The 19,603-nt window shown below is 39.5% G+C and overlaps 1 protein-coding gene across 3 annotated transcripts in view; it reads right to left on the bottom strand.

Annotated features, from left to right (window-relative positions):
- Nucleotides 1-477: 477 nt before the first annotated feature.
- LOC112985054 (organic solute transporter subunit alpha-like) overlaps nt 478-19,603 on the bottom strand; it is a 35,138-nt gene continuing 16,012 nt past the window's right edge. For 2 of the 3 annotated variants that reach the window (XM_064498204.1, XM_026103400.2), the window contains one exon: nt 7,534-9,893. In XM_064498204.1, the coding sequence (XP_064354274.1) occupies nt 9,796-9,893 (98 nt within the window). In that variant the 3' untranslated portion in view covers nt 7,534-9,795. Of the gene's footprint in view, nt 6,590-7,533; nt 9,894-19,603 lie in introns of those variants that run through there. The other variant, XM_026103399.2, reaches the window with a different exon arrangement.

Genomic DNA, 19,603 nt, shown 5'->3' on the forward strand with positions numbered 1-19,603 from the left:
GAGTGATACATTGTCAAATTGTAAGCCACTTGATTATATTATACCTTTCACATTTTCAATTAATGCTAGTGTGATTTCACTTCTGCCTCGAAAATAACAAGGCAACAGTTAACTATTCAGTCATCTTTCTCAATGCAAAACATTTTTGCAATATAAACAGTGTCATACCCATCACTTTGTTAGGATTTCTTTAAACCCATATTAAACAGCCCATGTAAAAATTGGAATTGCTTTGGTCTATGCTAATATAGACCAAAAACCATCTTCATAATGAAGATTTGGGCAAAGTCATTGGAGAACGGAGGTCTGCTGTTTCTCATCAAAGGGACTGTCAATAGCTAGTCTATACTGGAGAAACAGACTGAGTAATCTGCAAACCGCTCATACACACTCTTACTCAGAAATGACGAACTGACCCAACAACGGCCTAACCCCATGCAGATGAAGACTGCAAAACTCACTCGTCACAGCATAAAATGCACGTAGCAGAATCTATGATTGTTTTACCAATGAAAGACAGCAACAAGCATACATATAAACCCAGTTCTTAAACAATCAGCCTGAAGAAAGAGACATTAGTGGCATAAACCATGTTAAATAGAAAACATCACTGGGATCAATAGGCTTAAAATACAAGCTCATGATTTTGTCTCTTCAAGAGAACTTGCACACGCAACAAAATGAATGAGAAGTGAATAACCATGCAAGACACTATAGTGAATTGGAAGGGAAGAAAAGAGTGCTGGCATAGCAACTGGATTGTTATTTTGCCTCCCAGTGTCACCAATATCTCTGTTGAAATTGAGATATCCTTTCTAGAACATAAAGTAATGATGTAACATAATGACTAGAAATTAAGCTTTGACTTAACAACTAACACACTTGATGGAAAGTAGTGGAGAAACTAGAGGAAAATTCATAGAACTGATAACAAACTGGTTCAGTTTTACCACTGGCTTTCACCCATACCTGAAATTTAGAAAACCAAGAAAGTAATGCAAGCTCTAGAGAGTATATTTTGAGCGAACATAAGAAGCTCAACTTTAAGAGGAGGACATTTCAGTTTAAATTTCACCATAGTTATTAGTTAGAACATTCATATTGTTTGTCCAAATAAATTCTTTAAAATGTCTTCTTTGGAGCTTTTGTTTCCTGAATGATCGCTGAGGTCAACACCAAAGTTCATGCAGATGGGTAGGATCTTATGGTAAATCATGTTTGGCTGAGAATAATTTTCAAGGTACTATTTGTTTCAAAGGTAACTCTAACCATTGGAGAAACTTTAATGGCTTCTTTAGCTATTTTAGCATTTTCATTCATCCTATTCTTGTGGAAACTGGTGGCAAAACTTCATCTGGGTAGTTTGGTAGTCATGTGTTTGTTACATTTGCAAATCTGGTTCTTTCAGGACCTTTATATTACGTGTACTTCAGCTTTCAAGGATCAAAGTTTTTGCAATGAATGTTTTGTCCAATTAAGATTTATTCTCAGTGAACATTTCAGATTGTTAAAACTCCAGAGCCGTAATCTCCTTAACAAAGCTTGTTTTTCTTCAGTGCAGAACACTTCGTAGTTCTATAAACAAGCAGCAGGGCATTCGGCATAATAAACTTCATTGTAGGGATGTCAGAGGAGAGAAAAGGAATGTTAAACTATAAACCAAGAAAACATGGTTATTAGTGTATTCCAGACACACTGACTTTGCGGAATTCATAGTACTTTTTAACTGAAAAAAGCTGTATTGAAGTTCTTGTAACCCCTGTATCTTAAAGTTCAGAAGCACTCATTGAGAGTGGGTATAATACAGTTGAAAAGCTAACAATAACAGTAACCAATAACAGTTATTTTGGGGAAATTCACACAGAGAATTACAGTCCCAAAGTACATTTTACAAAATGACAGAAAAAAACAGCACAGAACAGAAAAACTGGGATAGTATAGTATGATGTTTCATACAAATTACTTCTGTTCATAGTGCTAATTTTTCTCAATAATCCTGCTGTACTTTCCCACTTGCCATTATAAGCTTTGAAGGCTAGATTAAGGTAGTGGATCGTGTAAAGGCACACTGGGAATATAGACAGGGATAAGGGTTCTTAATGAAGCTTTCCTAAACTTCCGAAAAAGACTTGTTTTTATTTTTTAGTAATTTGTCTTTTCCTAGTGTTTATGTACTCAGATGGGCAAGTTTGGTAAGGCTTATCCATAATGATCAGAAGATTGACAGCACTCAAAGGCATGAGTTTAAAGTAAATATTGCAGTTACATTTGGAAAGGCACATGTAGTATTAGATTCTATTACTTTCATAGTCTACATTTGCAGCTGTTCATGTCTACCACCTGAGAAAACAATGTTTCTTTACCAACTTTCTTTACTAGCAAAAGCCAGTAGTCATTGCATTCAGTTCCTCATCCTATCTAATCCACGGGTAAAGTTCAGCAATCAGGGACTACCAAAAATTATATTCAACAAATCTAAGAATTAGGAAACTAAAGAAAGTTTTTATTCTCTTTGTAATAAAAAGACCATGGCTTGTGAAAGCAGTTATAATTAGCTGGCTCAGAGTTATTAGCGTCTTTTAGAATATGAACTCCATTACTCCATTAATTACGTAGCTACTCTTAGTAATTTGCATTAGAGTAAGTAGGGCTGGCTGCCACCAGGATGGTGACGTCAAAGCTCTCTGCCAGGTGACACCATCTGTGTCCTTCACTTGGCAATGTTAATGGACAGAGCTACATTACTCTTTAATACGCCATAGAAGTTCCGTCTCTGGAGACAAGAGAATAGGTGATTTTATTTTGAAATTACTTAGGGGATGCAGGAGATAAAAATCCTTGCAACGTAAGTAAATGCACAGAAAAAGAGTTTACCCACTTCTTTCAGTCTAGTGAGAAAAGCTCACTTTAAGGGTATGAGTCTACTCACTCTTATTTAACACTACACCATTAGCCTCACTTTTCCCTTTTCCTTCATGTGAGTTTTTCTTTATTTCTTTACCCATCAAAGACTTTCTTGTCTGCTTCTTTCTCAAATGCGTTTTGCGGGGCAGGAGGACAAGGAATCTAGCAGAAGCCAGCCTCCGGGTTTGTCTGAATGCCCTGTCAGGTCCACAAAGGTATAAACAGAGTTCTGTACCCCACTTGGGGTACAGTCATGTCACAGGTGTTTTTTTCTTCCAGTAGGCACATAAAAGTGCCACTTAGATAAAGAGTCCTGTTTTAACTGAAGTTAAGTAGAAAAAAGATAAGATAAAACAAAGTTGCAGTTGTCAGAAAGGAACAGTGCTTTAACCTGGAAAGTGTCCAGGATAAGTATCCTTATTACCATGATACTTTGTTCCAGCTGTGCTATAAGAGTGAAAACTGGAACAAATAAACTAGACCTATGATCATATGACAAAGAACTACATGGAACCCCCCCCCCACACACACACACACAAAAATAACACTCTTTCTTGCTACTACTTTTACCATTCAAATACACAAACAAAAGCAACACAGCCAGATGCTAACTTGCCTTTAAAACATGTGCAAAACTGAATCTAACCAGCATCCAGGAAATCCTCATGCCAAGGATTTTCATTTAATCTTCTCTTCTGGAAACAAGAACAGCTTGCAAGTACCCCAGCTGAGGAAGAAGTAGCTGGATATATGTGAGAAATACACCTTTGGGGTTTGAACTATGATCCTAGATCCATTAAAATGGGATTATCAACCTAATTCCATGAGGACAGCACTGATTTGTCATTAGTAGGAGGGGAAGGCCCCTAAAAGAAATTCCATTTCTCTCTTTTTTTTTTCTTTTCTTCCCTTGCAGTCACTCAACCATACCACCTGGCTAGGGAACCTCCTAGGGAAAAATTCAAAATTTTATTATGTTACCACACTCTGGGATACCTTTATCTTTGGGGAAAATCGTTCTAGCACCTTTTAATTTTTTTGCAGCAATTGAAGCCTCTGGGAACCTTGCAAGGGGAAAAAATGAAATGGGGCCAGGTCTTGCTACATGGAATTTACCATGTTCAGCAGCAGGAGAAGTTCTTGTAGTTTTCCCCCAGATACACTTAGTAAAATCTGGAATTTAGGAGAGTAGGTTTGAGCTGTCTTGGCTCTGAAAGTTCTCAGCTGGAGAGATAGGCACTTTTCATGCATTTTGTATAGGACATATGTTTTCCGCGCAATCAGTTCTTCAGAAAGATATCAGGGTCACCTGAAAATTGCCATACTCTCCTGCCATACAGGAAGTTGTTCCCATCTGTGCTGGCACTCCCACTGCTTGACATCTTATGGAATAGGCTGCTGGAGGACCAGAGAAGTGTATTTCCCAAGGTTTTCGTGCCTCAGCCTCCACAGCTCTGCCATGCGGGCTGTTGTGAACCTGGGGCTTTGGGGGTTGCTGGTTTCTGTGCAGACCCTGAAGTGAGGAACTGAAAATGCCAGTAACCATCACTGTTTTTCTAGAAACACGGAAACATTATTGTTTGAGAATCTGCCCATTTCATGGGATTCTTTAAACGAAGAAGTATGCAATTGCAGCTCCACAAATGACTGGGAAGAGGAGCTGTTGTGCTTGTCCTTGTGGAACTGTCTGAATGTTAAAAATCTTTGAGAGAATTATTCCTGTTCCTGACCTGTACTTACCAGGGGTACTTCTGTGCCAAGAGACTGTGAAAAAGAAAAAAAGATTCTGAGTCCGAATGCACATTTTTTAATGAATTATCAGCCATTTTCGTCTCAAAGAAAAAACTTTTAGGCATGTATGTTTTCTGATTACCTCCTCTCCCAGATCTTGGCACTAGAAAGTGGGATGAGGAGAGTCACTGTTCCAGCAGCAGCTGTGCCCACTGAGGATGCAGTGGTACAAAGCTTTGCTCCTTTTCATCAGTCAGTCTCCTTTTCAGCCCATTATGATATGTCCCCTGTATTATCCACTGAATGTTAAAAGTTTCATAATTCAGTATTGTATCAGGTGCTATTCTGAAATCAATAAACATTACATCCACTAGAATACCTTTGTATAACAGACATCTAATTACAGTGTTTTGGGCTATCAGGTTTATCCAACCTGATATGTTTTATTAACCCATAGCTCTTATTGCTCATCAGACTTTTCTGCTCTATGTATTCTCACAGAGATTGCTTGTTTCTTCCTCTTAACTTGAACCCATGGAGAGTTTAAAGTAACAATTGTAGTTTCCCCAGTTCCTTTATTGAAAACACTTTGCTGTGTTTATTTGACTAATAAGCATTTATTTTTCCTGTTTTCATGTATTTGTTCTGTCTTGCAGATTTGCAAGTGCACACTAGAGAAACTGAACTGGGTTACGTAACACAAGTTAAATATGATCCTTAACCTGTTTGTGACATTTTGAACTTCAAATATACTTTTGCACCTTTTGCTGATACTGCTTTTCACTGGACTCTGGCATTTCCCTTCAGTGTAGAGTAAACAGCGAGACATACTTTGTTTGATTTTCTGTATAGCTTGCAAACTGTATCTTGTAGACTAGTCTAGATTAGAAAGCCTTGTTGGACTTATAATAGAACTAATTTTTAGATAAGCTTTTCTCGTCTGTATTGTACAGCTTTTCTCACATCATAATCCTAGTTTCCAATTCCTTTTAACAGCAGGGAATCACATCAAAATGTAAATGTAGTTGCTGAGGGCTATGCCTATGATGGGACTCAAGATCAATGCCAGATAAGAATCCCACAACATTTCTATTCTTTATATATCTAGTCCAAGGAGAAAGAAAATACATTATGTTCGTTTGGTATATCCATGCATTCGATCTTAGTAAATGCAGTAGGCTTCAATTTTGGCCTGAAGGCCTGCTGTTAGTGGCTGACGGCTTTTCTAGGAGAATCATTTGGCAAAATTGCATGGGTGTCTGCACAGAGCTTTCTAGAAGAAGATGGCTGGGAAATACTATAATTTAACAAGAGCAACAGACAAATTATTTCTTTAAATATTCCACCTACTAAGCATATTATTCATCTCATTTTGCAAAGTATTCTGATGATCAGTAGGAAAGCGTAGCCTGAGAGCTTCTTTGGTGGGAGAAAACTTTTGGTTCAGTGTTTGCATGTAAATGTTTGCTTTGAGATAACAGAAGTAATAAAATCCTGTGCTTCAGGACAAAAATGGATCCTGTGCAAAGACCCAACAACATGTCTTACTGCCTCCACGTGCACGATCACTCAGGTCGACAGGTGTGTTGTGAGATAGATTAGCTTTGAAAGATTAAGTGTGGATATGGATAAGAACAGACTTACTGATGGCCCAAGTTCATCTTTACAGTTCATTAAGCAACCAAATACTAAACAAGAGGCTCACTCGAATGCTTAACAGCATTTCCACATGCATGTAGTTTTAATGTTTCTCTAATGAACCTGGAAGCAGTGTGTGATGGGCACACTGAAAAGCAGAATGAAGAGCATGGGCCATTTTCTGTTACTAAGGTTGCTGAACACTTGCCTTTAGAAGCCATTTTCAGGTCTGTTCAGCAGAAATTTGGCAGTCCTTCACCATTTGATCAGTATTATGCGTGCATAATGAATAAGATACCAATACTGCAGACCATTCCTAAGTGAGAGGAAAGAGAGAAAATGGTTCATCAGGTGCACTTGCAACAGTAAAGCTACTGCATAAACAAGCCTAGCCATCTATAACTTGTAGCTCACAGGGTCCATGCCTTATTTATACTACAGCTGTTACCCTGTTCAAGAAATTGTCCTTCACCTCATACACTCATATCATTCGGAGGGCGACTATCCTTTTTTAATGTATGTAAGCAAAAAGTGGGGTTCCAGTTCTGCTAGCATGAGACATAATCTTTTTGAGCTGGTCTCAGTCACTGAAGGGATGCCAATAGTAGGTATAAGGCTGCATTTTTCAGTTGTTTCCGTTTTGTCTCCTGACTCACTGTTTCTAACGGTATTTACCATCTTGTTAAACTTGCACCTATTGTATCATTTTCCACCTATTAAAATAAGACTTTGATTATTTTATGGTACTTTGTATTTTTTACATGAAAAATGTATGAATTGCTATTTAGTTACATCTGAAAAATTAAAATAATATCATAAGAGTTTTGAGTGTTGTTCCCCTCAAATAAAAGCTTTATTACACAAGTGAAACTGAGCCCTTTTCTTTCTCACAGACATGTTACAAGTGACACAAACCGATTACAAGACTACTGTGTGTGTTAAATAGTTTAGCAATGCTGTAGTGATGGTCACTAGGGTGCTTTTGTTCTGACTGTGGAGACATTAGGTAATGCATCATTTCTAAGATATTTTTCCTATGCTTTTTCACTCAAGCTAAGTCTCCCTTCCAAATCATATCTTACCTATTCATGACTATCATAGTTGGTAATTATGAGCTGGCAGGTTTGTGCTAAGTTATCAGAAAACCTACATATAAAATCTTTTTCTTCTAGAAAATTATTTAATGCCAAACTTCTAAATAATTTTCTTTGTGAAAACAAATGAAATAATTCAATTCCATGATTATGGAATAAACAGGAGTTATGAAATTGATTTTCATATTTATTGCTACTCAGCAGTAATATTTAGAACAAGAATTATGAAAAGTTCCCACACATATTTATTGTTTCAACCTCTTTTCCCCGCCAGAAATTTGTTTAAAACAACTGAATCAATAGCAACTAAAGATCTTGCTTTCAACATCTTGTTGTTTGACACATACTTTTATTGAAACGTTTTGACAGAAAGTCTCCTGGCCATATATACTAATACCAGAGAAGCTTATTTGATAAAATATGGACATTCTACTTGATCTGCCAGATCTGTTGCAGGCTTATTTAGAGACAATGTGAAGCACATCTGTATGAGCACATGTGCTTGCAGGACAGGGGAGAAAAGTGCACTGAAAGTAATCAGCTCAGTAAAACATGGCTCAATGTTCTGCTTTACCACACTGGGCAAATCGAAAGGCAATATTCATGATATGGAAAAATGACCTCAGACATCTCTTGGCAGACAATTTCAAGGAAGGTAAGAAGACTCTATGGCCTGGGCCAAGCTGAAAGCCACTCAGGCAGCTGGCTAATGCTCAGGCTGAAGAAGCAGAGGGCGTTCAGTGCTTAGCAGCTCTCACTAGATAAGCTGGCGTGCAGTCATCAGGGAGTGCAGTCCATGAGCGGCTGAACTTTGCCACCCTGTCTAGGCTTGATGCTCTCAGCATAACCAGTGAGAGGGCAGCCTACACCCGGGGCTGCCCCGGGCTGCGCTGGCACCCATTGCTCATATTCAGGCACAGCCTGACTGTAACTATAAGAGCATCTTTCTGATTCTCTGATTCAGACAGCAGGTGGAAATTCATTTAAATCAAGCAAAAAGTGAAGCAGATTTAGGAACATGACACCAGTTACTACCTTTGGGGGAAGGTTAGGTCACGCAGAATGGAAACGTGCCATGCTCTCTCCCACCCATTACCCCCTAAATTGCCTTCCCATGAGAGGACTGCAGATCTCTTGCCATAAATCCGTTTGGGAGACGCTAGCTCTCATTTCAAGGAAGTGACAGCGCTGGTCCTCTACCAATCAAGATTTTCGCTGAGCTGATTAGAGAATTTTTATTGCCCAGTAAGGCAATCAAGACAAGTACACATCTCATCCATTTAGAAAACAAACAAAAACAAACAACCTTTGTAATCTTCTGCCTGTAAACACTCATTTTATCGAGTGACTTACATTTCCCCTTAGGAGCAAAGTAGCTATCACATCAGAAAAGCAGTCATTTAGTCAGAAAGGCAAATATTGGCATTGCCAGGAGAAAGAAGAGCTTTACAACCTTTAAAGCCACATAATCTAACTGCACCTCCTGCCACCTTTCTAACTGGCAGTGCAGCCTAAGTGGGGCTTAGTTACTACTCTGTGATATCAAAGTTGGAACATCTGGTCGCTGCGAAGCTCCAAATAGTTTTACTTCACCAAAAGAGTGGAGTCTGCCATAATTACCCCAAACAAAGATGAGGACTAAAATTGAAAAAGCTCCATGCTATTGTCAAAAACCATCTTGTCTCCAAAATAATGTGACTGTATTTGCAGACAAAAGCAGCCTGAGTGGGGCACAGATTATATTTATGGCACTCAGCTCTACAGTTCAACTTTATATTTCAGCCTGGCTCAGATCCAGTACTCCAGAGGCAGAAAGAGCCATGCCACCAACACAGGCTTACTGCCAGTTCTATCCTCGCTGTTAAAGGAGGCACTTAAAAACAGCCACAATGGTTTTGTTTTGTTTTAATCATTAATCAAATGCAAATAAAATGCACTGAAGAAAAGCAAACACGCACACTATGGCACAAATGCAAACAGGTGTTTTAAATGCAGGTCAGATTGCCATCATTAATTCACAGGAGCTGGGGGTAGGGAAAAGAGAGGCGATGAAACTGGAAGGCAAAAATGTCCTTTCATTGTAGAGTTGCATTCAACATGGAGATTCCTGAGATTTTATCTCACGTAGGCATAAAAGCATCATAGACCCAGCTGCAGGGTTTCATGTGTTACAGTATGCGGATGTGTTGTTTGATCTGTGTGTGTTTAGACAGGTGCATATGCAGCTCTGAAGAGCTGCCTGTGCTGGAAATGTTCCTGAAAACACAGTACACTATCTTCACAAGTCCTTTCCCTTCAGTAGGCACTAATTCTCCTGTGTCATTGCAATCGAGCTAACTCAGCAACATACTGCTGCCAGATTGGCTTGTTTGTAAGGAGTCCATCAGCATCAAGCACAAACCTCTGGCAACACGGGCCTCACCAGCCTCTAAAAGAAGGCATTGGCAAGAGGAAGGAGGGAGTCTAGGCTGTCTCCCAAAAAACCTCTTACTTTGTAAGTATTTCCAAAGCCATCAGTCTCAGAAACTGAAACAGAAATCCAAGAGAACAATTAGGGAAGAGGAGAGAAAATGGGGCTGGTTATTAGATTTGTAGGTTATTAGATTTGTAGATTATGACTATTAATTAAAATTACAGAAGCTGTAGCTGCATTGGGTACAGGCTCAAAGGCTGTTAATGTACCACAAGTAACCTAAGATTTGGGTATATGAAAAGAGAAAAATCATAGTGTAAGATTTAAATCCTACTTTCTATTTTGAAAGCTGACTTTTCAGGAGGAAGAAGTCCAAAGCTCTCCATTCCCACACAAATTTCCCTGTCTGAAGAAACTGATATTCTACTCCTATATTTCTATTAGCATAAAATCAGGAGCTTGAATCTGCAATTTTTTATAGGCTTCAAAAGACAGTCGTGTTTCAAAATTTCTAAAATGTAACTACTCAGTTAGTGATAGTTCATGCACGGAAAATGCTAAAATATTGTAAATGATACATTCTGGATGCAAGAGATAAATGAGTAATTTCCATTCTTATTTTAATCACTAGTGATCCATTGTTCCAAATCTCTTAAAATAAATGTCCCCCACTGCTTCCTGTAGCTTCTGTAGAAACCGTGTTGAATATTTTGCAGGCAAAAATAGCAGGAATATTGAAATTCATCGCATTCCTCTCTAGAGTAGATGACTGATGAAATGCACATTTCAAAACCGGTGAAAATACGAGCCAGAAAAATATAGCAAATGAGATTATCTTTGTATTGATTTCTCTGAGGTACATTCTGATTAACTGGCAAATCAAAGAGGGTATTTCCAGCGCCCCTATCAAGATCACATTCTTAATTCTCTGTGGGTGGGGCTTCTGGTAAGTAAGTTTTAGTTATGGGGTACCTAGCAGCTTTGCTGCTTTGCTGTCCCAGGAAGCTTAGTCTCCTTCTGTATATCTGAACTTCCGAAAGGTGGGTTCAAATATTCTCTTTGTCACCTGCAAAAGAATCCCCTGCAAAATTGGTTCAGGTCTTTTACAGCTTACTTCAAAATCAACACTTCTCACTGAGAACTTTCTGGTGCGGTTGGTCCTTCTTAAGGTGTTGAAGCAACTGCTAGGACAAGCTACCTAAGCCAGCGGGAAGTTTTTTTAAAAAATCAAAATCAGTATATTTATCTAGAAGACTTTCTGTAATGTAATGAATGATTAGCTCAGGGACTCTATTGCTGGTGTTATGATGAGCTGTCTAGCCTGAATTTCTTCATTACAGTACCAAAATATCTTAAAAGCTAGTAGTCTAACCTGCCCTAATCATAATTAAAGAACAATCTTAATGATCAGTGCAACAGCAGTCTAAGTGTCACAACCAAGAGAATTGTCATGCATTTATCTTCTGATGGGAATATGCAGCTGACTTCACACACCAAACTGCAGCCCAGATGTTCAGCTGCCTGCGAGCGCAGGCTGCTGTCAGTGCAGCACAGCTGCTAAACCCAGGCTCAGTTTTACTTAGAAAGCTGTTGTCAAGCTGCAAGAAAGATCATGAGCCAAAGCCATGTGAAAGTAAGTATGCAGACAGATGTGAAATTGTGGGGACAGTAATAGCAGGCAGCTCAGGGGTTCAAGACGTAAAATATGAAAAGAAAAGCTGCAAAACCCCAAGAGAAAAGGCAGAGAATGGGAAGCCAGCAGCTCAGCCAGATGGGGATCAGCACCTGCTTCAAAGAGCGAGGCAAAACAAACCTTCTCTTCCACACTGACCACTGCTCGCCCAGCAAACATGCCTAAGGTGTCCCAGCAGCATGATGAGCATAGTTAATAAGTAGTCTAGTAGCACGTCAGTCCTACCTACCTATGTGTGCTTTAGCCAACAAGTAGTTGTTGCATGTTTTAAACCATGCGGAGTCTTCTGGCACAGTACAAGATGCCCAAGCAAAAATGACCCAGTGAGAAAAGGCCATGACACCTCATTTGCTCTTTCCTTCCTTACTGGTAGTACCCAACACCTCTCACACTGCTGGTAAGGCATTGTCCTTCACTATATTATTCTCTACACAAGCATTAGTAGAAATGGATGAGACACCAACCACACTGAAGAAAAACTGTAGAACTTCATTCCATGCACATCTGCTGAAATTCCTGTAGCAGCCATTAAAGAAACTGAATGCATTTGAGGTGGGGCATGCACATTTTTAAAAAGTTGAGTGTTTCAAAATTCCTGTCTTTAGGAATGATCTTCAGCCGCACTTTCTGCATTCTGCAAACCTAACCAAGCAGTGCATTTTTACTGATGGAAAGCTGGAAAATGGAGTGGGAAAGTGATGGTGGAGCCAGGAATGGAAGACACTTCTCCATTCCCAGGCCTGGGCTTTTTTCCCCCCAGTCCTGATTTCTTTCTGGAGTGCCCAAGAGCATGTACGAATGCTACAGGCCTGCTTCTCTTTCACCTCTCCCTCCCCCCATCCCACTGTTTTCTTCCAGCTACACAGCATCAAGTTAAGGCCTGAAATCATCAGATACCACCAACTAAACTGAAGATAGATAAAATGACTGCACCACTAGATCATATTAATGCTATTTATAGAATAACAGAAGGGGTTGCTGTGAAACGGTGAAGCATTTTTTTTCCGCTAGTAAGTGGTATCAGCAGGCTCTGTCCAGCTATCCATAAGAAAGAAGAGACTAGGACATTATAAAAATCTGACAGTGCTTCTTTAACCATGAGGGGAAGGAAGAAACATGCTCTCACTAAGGAGCATATCAGCTTGGATTTTATACATCCTATTCCAAAAGAGAATGATAGGTTGAAAAATAGCAAGGTTGGAAACAGCTTCCCTGTATGACTGAATCCTGTTAGATGGCAAATTACAGTGTGGCTTGAAAATGCTCCAGCTTCCAGGCACTGCAGACTATGGGGTAGTATGAGTTATGTTTCTTCTCTGTAAGCAATGAAATAGAATTTTTTGCACTTCTGCTACTATGTCCAGCAACATTTCAGTTGGGACAGTCACGACTGACAGTCATGACTGATACTACTGCGACAGTCATGACTGACACTACTTATAGGGGCAAGGGAAAGGGAGGAAAGAAAAATATCACGCAGTGGGCATGTTCTCACTAATCAGTGGCAAAATTCATTTGAAAGCTTCAATTTGAAGGAAAGAACATACCGTGTGTGGATCAGTGAGAGAGAGATGTAAGGGCTGCTACTGGAAAAAAAATGAAGAGTGGGGGAAATTTTACATTAAGCTTCAGGAACAGCGACTCCAGGTACATTTGGCAAGCAGTGTGCGACAATGGGAGTGAATGTATAAAGTGCAGTGGTTTGTTTGGAGGGCTCAATATCTGCCTTACGCACATTTGAGGGAGCTGACTTTGCCTGAGCTCTTCGCCAGCCCCATGGCCTGACCTTACAGCAGCAGAGGAGCGTTGGGGGCGCACCTGGAGTTCGCCTGCCCCTTGAGCTTCCCCCAAAGGCATCCTGCTGCAGTGCTCCAAGCTCCATCCACAGCACAACCCAAAGCAGTGCGGGAATCAATCGGGAGACTTGCTTCACAAGTGCTAATCCAACTTAAAATGTGAATGTAGGCACGTCCAGTCTGACAAGCAGTAAAAACACATCCCCGGAGCTTTTTCCTTTCTCCAGGCCAGGGGTGGACTTCAGCACAAGGCAGAAAACCCATGCAAGGTTCATGCACCAGTGCCACCACTTGGAGGGCAGGGTGCAGAGCATGAACAACCATCAGTATATCTATCTACATGTCCCACAGTCTCATACTGACAAGGCTGGAAGTCAGAGCTGAAGTTGCAATTCTAGTACCTTCACTGAATTTGTTGGTTTTGCAATGCGAGAGTGTAAAAATTTAGTTTTTATAGGGCTAATACAATAGGATCTGAGCAAGAACAACTGAAACTGCCATCCACCATGTGGTATGATTCACATTTTTTCTCCTCAATAACTGCAAGAAGATTGGATGGTTAGAAGATAAACAAGTTTTGATTCCTACTGCTTACAGTACTTGTGGCAGGGATAACAGCAGTGACTTCTGTTAAATATTTTTGAGAATGCAAGTAAAATGATGGAGGGAATACAAATACCCTATAAAAATTGTTCTTTCAAAATAGTATCAGTATCCAGGGACAGTTGCACCACTCATTATTTCCTCTGGAATTAATCACAAATCACCTTAATCTTACAGCTGTGTGACAGCAGCTGGAGTGATAAGCCATATCACTTTTTTCAGACATTCCTCAGAGCAGCTGAAATAAGCTGTTCTCCAAAATTTAAGCCAACAAGACTAAATTAAATATAACTGAAGGCAAAGAAATTGAGCTTTGTGTGCTGATAATAAACTCTAAGCCTGACAATTTAAGGCAGGAAACTGAAATACAAATACAATCGTATGGCATATAGAGAACAAGACTGTGCATCAAAGACTCTCCTGTTCCTCATGGGAAGAGCTCTCAGCTAGTCCCCATGCACACCTGTAAAGCAAGGTAAGAAATCACAGTGAGTTGTTTAAGTGTGCCATCTAGTGACTGGCATATGTTTTACTGAGTGCTACCTATGGACAAATCATGACTTATGAAGAAGCCTATGTATAGGATTTCCTGGCATTTTTGTTTTTCGGAACATCTGTATCCCATGATGCAGCAGAAGTTAAACTGGGTGCTTCAAACTGGTGGAATTGTCACTGTTACTGGTAATCTGGTATGAGAGAAAGTCAGACTGAGTAGATTCTGTCTCTGTAGGTGATTTATTCTGAGGCGGAGTCACTGAGCAGTCAGAAGTTATTGTTGCTGTGTAGAGAAGGAAACATTTTATGAGTCCGTAAAATAACCAGGTTACCCTGTGGACACTGTACTCGTTTCCTGATCTGTGAAGAACTGTGAAAGTGGGTGGGTGGGTGGGGGAATCATTCTATCATATTCTGTTATTTTCTTTCCTTTCTCACCAGACTGATGAATTATCTCAAATATTGCGATTTTGACTTCAGAAGTGGAATGACCAAAAATGGTTGAAGTTTGCTCTCCATAGGCATAGTACAAAGGCCACTAGAGAGACTGCAGAATGTAATAAATTAAATGGGGGTGAAATACCTTTGTCATCATGGCATGGATATAAACTTCAGCCTCTTTTATTATCCCGGTCGCGGCGCGCTGGGACCTCTGCACTGTGGCTGCTTTGGCGATACAGCCCTTAGCCTTGGTGACAGGCCCTCCCTCATGGCCAAGTCACTGGTAGTTTCCCCTTCGCTTGCTCTGTTAGGCACTTCTGCGCATGCAAGTTTAAAAGCTAATCATGTTAACTGTAAAACTGATCAAGTTAATTTAGTTCTTAGTGACATACAGAACCACTAAAGACAAGACCAAACAGTCTTTGCACAGGGACATACAGAGTGGGGCTAGCTCAAATGTTCCACATCAGGAACAAACTGAGGTATTTTTCTCATTGAAGGCTTCATGGGGGATGCTTAACTTTTTTTTTCCCATGAGATATATTTTACTTTTTAGAGAACTATTTTCAAAATTTAAAGTTTTATCATATGGTATAATGTGTCCTTTACGTTTATTAGAAAAGCAAGAAGCAAAAAGCAGGGAAAAAAATCAGTTCCATGTTTACAAATATTTGGGAGACAGGACAGTATAGAATTCAAAAACGACTGTTCTTCCTGCAGTAAAGGACAAACAGAGAGAGATGCAGGAGGCAGAGGAAACACTACATTGCACATGCTTGCCATTTGCAACTTTCCTCAATAGTTGGAAAAGAGAAGAAAAAACCTCAAGTGTCTTAGGGATGGGGATGGCTGTTGCATGTTTCTGGATAGTTAGCGTGTAACTTTCTCAGAATACAGGAATTTTTATAGCAGGCGAAAAAGATGGTAAATCAAACTTTACTAGTTGTCTTTCCCTGCAGATTTTGCAGTGAGACACAATTACATGGGTTCTTCACCCAGCTTCAGGTGGCAGAATAATACAGACAAAAGAAAGATAAGAAAAATTAAGTTATTAATAAAATTATTTTAAAGAAAAAAAAGCCTGAGCAAACAACTTTCACTTAGTCACACTTTTCTCACCTCTCCTTATAATAAGGCTTCAATGGAGATTGCATATTAGCTTGGAGAGAAAGCTCCCATAGCAAGTCTTGTCTCAGATGGCTGCAGCTGTTCGCGCAGAGGATTTTGCTTAGTGTCAGTGAAATCTGTTTAGACTGTCAGTGGAAATCGGCTTGCGGATGGGATAAGGTCAGTAATCTTAACTAAATCCCATTATACTAATGAAAGTATTCAGATCGCTTCCTCAAAAAGAAAAAGCCATTCAAAGGGTGGGTTTGAGTCTAGAATATTAAGAAACATAAATCCAAATTAAATCCTTTTTATCTCTCTCCATTTATCAGCATTCTTTTCCTTGAGAGAGAGACAGGCCAAGCATTGGAGGCTGGCGGTAAGAAACTAGCACAGTCTTCTGTTTAAAGTTACAAAAGCAATTCAAAATCCCATTAAAATAATTACAAGAAAAATTGTAATTAATTCCTTTGCAGGGATTTGCTAACACAATTTTACTCAAGAAGCTGTAGTTGAGGGCATCACATTGAAGAAGTAACGCGAACTTGGGAGCTGCTGTCATACACCACATGGCTGCTGGTGCTTGCTGCCTTGTAGGGTGAACACGATAGGCTGCGTTGCATGCTTTAGAGGTGAAGGATGTGAAGAAAGCATATGCCTGCCTGCTTCTTCAGTTCAAAGAGATTTTGTATGCTATGGACGCATTTAACAAATAGGAACCTACAGGTCAATTTACATTAAAAATAGAAATTGGCTTGATAGCCCAGATGGCAATTTGGAAATATTGTTGTGAAAATTATGGTCAAGTAGCTTTATTTCCTATGGCACTCACACTAGTTTCCCATGCAACTCGGTTAAACTTGTGCAAGTGGTTAAAAATAGAGAAATTATAGAAGGGATTTGTGAGTGCATGTGCATTAGGAAAAGCATCAAAAGTTAATCAGTTTTTAATGTTTTTTAGTATTGTTATGTAGCAAAGTAATTTACTATCTGACATTTACAATTTGCTGGTAAGAGACCAACTAGCATTTAAGTCATTACCACATTTTTACTATTTTTAAGAGATTGACACTAGCTTCCAGGAGCTGGTTGATCTTATGGTACTTAATTATATTGACAACAAAGACCAGTCATAACCTCACAGTCAGTCACCTAAGCATAAGACTGAAGTATGAAGGATATTAAAGATTTGTAGGCTTCAAAGGAGAGAATTCAAAAGAGAGAAGGTGGAGGAAAAAGCATGAAAGAAGGGGTTTCCCAGTAAAAAGCAACATATAACCACAAAGATACAAGGGGAGGAAGAAAATAGAACAGGCAGTCGGTTTAGCTTTATACTCTTAACATTGTCCAAAGGCCAACACCAGCCAGGACTCTGACAGAACTTTGCTCTTCCTTGCCCATGCAGTGTAGATTCTCCATCAACTCACAAGGCAGCTGGTACTGAGGAAAAATTTATACCCAAGTTGCCAGCTGTGGGTTTTGTAACACAAATACTGCTCAGTAAGAACGAGAGTGAAATGGCCAATGTATTTCTTAGGAAATAAGGGCTACTTCACCACAGTTTGAAACTTGATCCTTTTTTGAAGTAAAAGATGATGCACACAAGGAAAACAAACAGCCTCAGAAAAATAAGTATCTCCAATCAGAAATGAGAATTTTAAAGTATCAGCCCCTTAGGCTTGCTTGCTCATGCTCTCTTTTTCCCATTATATATGATCACTGAGGAGGGATGTTCCTTAGGAGAGAGAAAAGAAGATGCCCTCATTTACAGCTCCTGGGGATATGACATATGAATTACTGCCTATAACCAAAGCAACCAATTTAGATGTGAACAATTTCTACTGAAGCACAGAGGTAGCAGCAGCTGATGTCATTGACAAAAGCAGGCAGATGCAGAGAAATAGAGCAATAGACAAATGAATATGAGAACTGTAATCCCGAATTTGAGAAGAAACAGTAATTCATAAGCAAAGAGCTATAAAAAAAAGCAAAACTGACTGAGAAATGAAGTCATTGTCAGCTTGCATGAAAATGCAAATATGTACCACTTGTGCGTAGCGTTTCTGGTAGCATGAATGGTACTCAACAGGCATGCACACAGATCACAAATGCTTCCTCTGTGAAAGAAGTAGTTCAGGCTCTGTTTATGTTCATCCAGATATGCATTGAAAAGAACAAGCCGCAAACCAGTAAGATACTGGAAGTGTTCAAAACAGGTTATCTAAGTTAGAGATGTTGTTAATCCAGCAGCAAAATTCCCCTGTGCTGAATCACATATACCTGAAACACAACACGTATCTCAGGGCAAACAGTCACCACAGACATCAGTGGATGTGGAAGAAGATGGGAGTGGGCAGAAGGAGCTGCTCTCTGGCCACTTTCCCCTCCTATGGGTTTCCTGGGGTGACCTCTCCAACCTGAGGGCACTGCTTGGCACCACGAAGCCTTGGTAGATCTGGTGCCATTTAAAAGCATCCTACACAGCTCTCTTGTTGGCTTGTTTTTTTGCATGAAGCTTTGCTTGGAGGTTCTAAGGGTTTGTTTTAAAGGTGACACAGTGACTAAAGGAGGTGAAAAGCACCATGTGCTGTGGGCGAGCAAGCAGAGCTTACATAGTATGCTCTGGGTTGCTGGGCTCATAGCAAGAACCGGACTAGTTCTAAAATAGACATTAGTCTAGACAATATACCTGCCATGAGCTGCCTGCTCATAGGGAATTGGCTCTTCGCCTTGTCTCTGGCTGTCAGGTCACACCCTTCTTGTCAATACACTGCAATATATTTATGCTAGCAGAATTAATGAAACCCTTGGGTGGAGCTGACCCAGCTACTGGAGGTTAAATCACTACTCTCCCTTGCAAGCTTCATGGAGAGAGGTAACAAATGCACCAAGTTGTATGTAATGCTCTAAGGGTGGCAGCATTTACCAGAGGTATTATCTTTTTAGACCAGCTAATATTATCTGATAATATATATAAGTAGTGATGATCAGGGTTATTTCAGCAGCTGGAACTTTAAAATAGAAAATTAGTTTCTAACTCCTATCTACAAATCTGGCTTCCTAATCACCAGTCCTAACCTTGGCGTCCTTTCTTCTCTAAATATTACAGTGTATTCATATTCCAGGAAGGCTTTTAAGAACTTGAATACAGCTCTCCTGGGAATGCTTATCTTAAAGTTTGCAGAACTCAGACTAAAGCCCTAGTCTGAGATGATGGTTTATCCCCACTGATCTGTTTTTAGAGATAATGGAAGCTAGGAATTCTGGAAAATCTTGTAATGACAAAAGATAGAGAAATATAAATAACTCTTTTCAAAATAAAACCAAAAATAACCCCAAGCCTTGAAAAATAAGTTTGATTTTTTTCAAGATTAATACAAAAAGTACAACATTAGAGATGATCAAATTACATAAATAATAGAACAGCCTACATACTAGACATCTATATTGAAAGGATAGTAATAGAGCCCTAGAAAAACTAAGTACACCATTTTCATGTCAAGGAAATTAGTCCTTCTACCATTAGCCTTTACATAGGTTTTGATGTTATACCATGTGTTAATTATTTCCAAATCACAAGTGCAAACACTCACCCTGATTGGAAAATTAGCAGATTTCAAACTCAGGTAATTTCCCCCTAATGAGGAACTTGTTGAACTGAATTTAACAATTAGCTCACACCCTTTGC

The sequence above is a fragment of the Dromaius novaehollandiae genome, chromosome 1 (assembly GCF_036370855.1).
Source record: "Dromaius novaehollandiae isolate bDroNov1 chromosome 1, bDroNov1.hap1, whole genome shotgun sequence".
NCBI lineage: Eukaryota > Metazoa > Chordata > Aves > Casuariiformes > Dromaiidae > Dromaius > Dromaius novaehollandiae.